Source organism: Hyperolius riggenbachi, chromosome 1 (genome assembly GCF_040937935.1).
Source record: "Hyperolius riggenbachi isolate aHypRig1 chromosome 1, aHypRig1.pri, whole genome shotgun sequence".
Taxonomy (NCBI): domain Eukaryota; kingdom Metazoa; phylum Chordata; class Amphibia; order Anura; family Hyperoliidae; genus Hyperolius; species Hyperolius riggenbachi.
The window spans coordinates 412,103,129-412,107,522 of NC_090646.1; the positions used below are offsets into that span (position 1 = coordinate 412,103,129).

Consider the following 4,394-nt stretch of genomic DNA (forward strand, 5'->3'; position numbering starts at 1 on the left):
AATTACTGTAGAAACCACCTCATTGCTGTTCACATGCAAAGTGACTGATCCATTCAAGGTCCACCACATCTTCACACCTCCCAAAGATAACATCCCCTGATCCTCAGATTTGTCCAGGAAGGATCTGCAGCTCCTACTGAAGCAATGATCATTAGGTTCAAACTATGTCAACATTCCCTGCAGATGTCGCATACCTCCAACGTGACATAAAGTCCATTATAATCACACTCTAATAATGACAATCTGTTAATGTACTGTGCACCACTTGTACTAATGCTGTGCTAGTAAAGGAATTGTAATCACTTCAGTCATCATACATCTGTTATGAGGGAAACGTGGGGGCTGCCATTGTTGATCTTTTATTAAAAATGTCATCTTGGTTATACTTAGAAAAATGTGACTTCTAAGTTGTTTGAATCTACAAGCATGCTTCATTGCCACGTTTTGCAGTATGTTGGGATGCCATACACCGTTATAATGCAAAGCACCTGCCGCATTGCATAGGTGCAGCAAGTTGTGTTACAATGCAGCCCACTGTAACACTAGCCCAACTGGAAAATGGAGGCAGAAAATAATTTTTGCAGGATGCTAATGTGATTTAGAATGTTGAGTAAAACTAACTGCTAGATAAATAATTTGCTTCCAAAAACTCTGCCTGAAGCTGCATACACGTGCGATAAAAGCCTTTTCAAATGACCGATTGGCAAATAATTGTAAACAATATACTTAATGACCTAAAAAGATAACAACAAAAGATGTTTGTCTCAATGTGTCAAATTCATCCGGACGGATTTTTTTTTCTGACGACAATCGTCCTTTCCACAAGGCATGTATGAGATTGGAAGATATTTTTTTTAACCCTTGTGAGAACAGTGCCAGCGTAAAGAAGGAGAGAGTAAATGGCCCACAAAATCATTTCTCGGGTCTTTTGCATGAACTTATCGTTTGCATGTGTACAGCATCGCTAGAACAATTCGATGTTCAAACCTTCCTGCTACCTATGCAGCAGATTCTGTGTTTTTTGAAAGATGTGGACTAGATTGTGAGCCCCTTTGAGGGACAGATAGTGACAAGACCATGTACTCTGTACAGCGGTGCGTAATATGTCGGCGCTATATAAATACTAAAATAAATAAATAAATGTGTATCTCACAAGGTTACCTAGCTTTATGCCTGCTAATCTGGTTCTTGTAGATCACAAATCTGGGTTGTTTTCGATCGATCTTACGTATGTATGGAAGAAATCGTTTGGCAAATTGTATCATTAGTAGTCACCTTAAGTATGGCAGATCCAATTCATTGCATTTGGTTTATTGATGTGTAAACAAAAAAAAGTATGCGATCGTGGTGATTTTTACCCTGATTTTAATGCAAGTGAATAGGAGCGTTTTTTTTTTTTTTTAAAAGTGCTCACTCAGAAAGCGCTGATCAATTGCAAACACTCAGAAAAGCCCTTATAGTGTTTCTGAGCCCTAAGGGCCCATTCACACTGGGGCGATTCACGGGCATTTACCGTAAATCGCCGGTGATAGCTAGTGCTTTTAAAAGCGGTAGTGTAATGTAAAGTATATGGCAGTGATCTTACTGCCGTGATCGCCAGTGATTCGTGGTAAATGCAGTGTTTTTTTTTTTAAAATAAGCGATCGCAATGTTAAAAAAGCGCTAATTGCGATTGCTCAAAAATCGCAAAAATGTAAAAAAAGACATGTTTACTGCAAAAAAAAGTGCTGCTGCAAAAGGCTAGCGATAATCCATAGCAGTTTGCGATCCCTAGTGTGAATGGGCCCTTATGAGGGCTATATTAAAAATGGTCTCCTATCCACTTGGTGTGTATTTAAAAAATAAATAAATAAATAAATAAAAACAAACAAAAAACAAACATAAAACATAGAATACAAGCTCCAATTTACTAACCTTTCTGCAATCCCCGCTATGTTTTGATATGGCCCACACAGGGGTTGCAAACATTTTCTATGAAAAAAGCAACTTTTCAACAGCACGGTTCAGATTTGCTGGTTCCTTTGGTATTTTCCAGCTTCAATCAGCCACACTATGTTGGGGCACTTCAGGGCCACGTGTGGGATTATCGCTTTCCTTAGCCTGACCACATGCTTTGTAAACCAAACTGTATTGATAAATGCAATCTGAAGAAAGTTTTGTGTTGATATCATTACAAGCTGATAAGGGTGAGAAAATGTGCCTAGAAGACCTCCTTTATCTAGCAAGGTTCATATGGAAGAAAACGGCAATGCCAAAGTCAAGTAAAAAAATACTATTTTACATGATTATTCGTGGGAAATTGCAAGAGTCCCATCACAGCATTGTACGGTTTTGTTGTTGTGTTTTTTTTTTGTTTTTTAGAATGGACTTTTTTTTTCTTTTTTTTTTTCCTTACACAATGGGCTGATTTGGAGTGAGGGAGATGACACACTGACAAACCATCCATCCCCTGCTTGTAAATAATGGAAGTGGCTACAGTCTATTGATGTGCACAGCAAGTGTCAATTCCTATTTTTAGGACCTAGCCCCTCCTTCCCAGGTGCAAGACCCCTCATAAGAGCTTATCTGGCAGATTATAGCCAATTCAAGTGTAAATGACACAGGCAGCCTCTCCAGGCACTCCTCAGCCCCAGTTATAAGAGGAAGGGGAGCAGGAGATCCATCAGTGAAGAGCTTGTCCCTGAAGAGATAACATAGAGACTGATAACCTAAATAGTTCATCAACATTTCTGTCCTATCAGGCATGGACATGAATGGCTTCCAGCAGACCAGGGATTCTGACAAGCCGTTATATGAAAGGATCTCTGATGAGGAAGATGAAATTGATATCCTGGGAGATGATGATAGCTGCGATTTCCAGCAACACTTTTGCCTCCAGCCCAGACCCTCCAGCATGGACGGTGAGCATCTGTCCCCCAGAGAGTCGGAGAATGACTCCTCTGCAGAAAGCGAGAGCGGGTCTACTGAGCAAAACATCAATGCTGGGGAGAAGTCCAAGAGGTCCTTGGTGAAACCTCCATACTCCTACATCGCCTTAATCACCATGGCTATCCTACAGAGCCCCCACAAAAAGCTAACCCTCAGCGGGATCTGTGACTTCATAAGTAATAAGTTCCCTTATTACAAGGATAAGTTTCCAGCGTGGCAAAACTCCATCAGACACAACTTGTCTCTCAATGACTGTTTCATCAAGATTCCCCGTGAGCCAGGAAACCCTGGCAAAGGCAACTACTGGACTCTGGACCCAGCCTCGGAAGACATGTTTGACAATGGGAGCTTCCTCAGGAGAAGGAAGCGATTCAAAAGACACCACAGCGAGTTCTTAAAAGATGGCATGATGGTTTATCACCCCTTCCACTACAGGCCATACAGAGCTCTTCCTCCACAGACTTATCTCCAGCAGCATGCCCTACCACCAATGTCAGGTCCTGAGAGACTGCTCATCCCTACCCATCACCAGCTCCCATACCAGGATGTGTCCCAGAGGAAGATCACCACCAACATCCACGGACTAAACCCAGAGCCCAAAACCCAGCAGATCTCCAGTACGCAACAGCCTCCAAACAAGTGCTCCTTCAGCATAGAGAACATCATGAAGAAAAACCAGGAGCCAGAGATCTCCATTCCAGATCTACCCCAGACATGGACCTACAACCACTTTCTACAGAGGTCAACTTCCATGCTGCCAGCTCTCCTCAATGTGAACGCTGGACCTCTGGTGACGTCCTATGGGGTGAGGCACTACTATCATATGAGGTTCCCAGCCACCTTCTGAAATATACATATAGACTATCCTGTGATGGACTTTAGCAGTATCCCAGCAATTCGTTATGTAGACTGATAAGTTGGGAACCCTGCTATGCTGCTTTTCAGCTGTGTTGGGTAGTGTTTGAAGTGGAGTCAGTACAATGACCTATAAGTGGTTTCCCATGTACTGTATGGACTCTGGTCTCATAACTATTTTTCGCTCATATTTTACAGAGTAACTTTAATGGGAGTGAATGTAGCTAGTGATGATTGATGAAGAGATGATACAAATATTCCTGTATGTCACGTTTTCCTTGTTCTGCCTTTTTGTGGTTAGTAGTGTTATATTTAATTGTTTGTATAACAAACATTTGTGCGTCTTTTTCATTGTTTTGTTAATATGCTGATATGTACGTAATTTATTGAATATTTATGATATCTGACGACGTGTGGCAATTCCACCGAATAAAACATTTTATCGATATTTCATATATATTTATTTTGCTGCCAATGACCTCAAAATCATTCACATAATTCTTTGTTTAAGGTGGGAGAGTTTGAAAACCATTCATTCTTTAATATGCTGATTTATGATTTTGTTTTCTTTTCATGTCTAATATAATGCTTTGTGTCTGTAGTAATATTTA

General features: G+C 40.7%; 1 protein-coding gene across 1 annotated transcript; it reads left to right on the top strand.

Annotated features, from left to right (window-relative positions):
- The first annotated feature begins 2,749 nt into the window (after positions 1–2,749).
- On the top strand, positions 2,750–3,775 carry LOC137552612 (forkhead box protein D5-A-like). The gene has a single exon (XM_068271405.1). The coding sequence runs from the start codon at positions 2,750–2,752 to the stop codon at positions 3,773–3,775; it is 1,026 nt and encodes a 341-aa protein (XP_068127506.1).
- Positions 3,776–4,394: the final 619 nt, after the last annotated feature.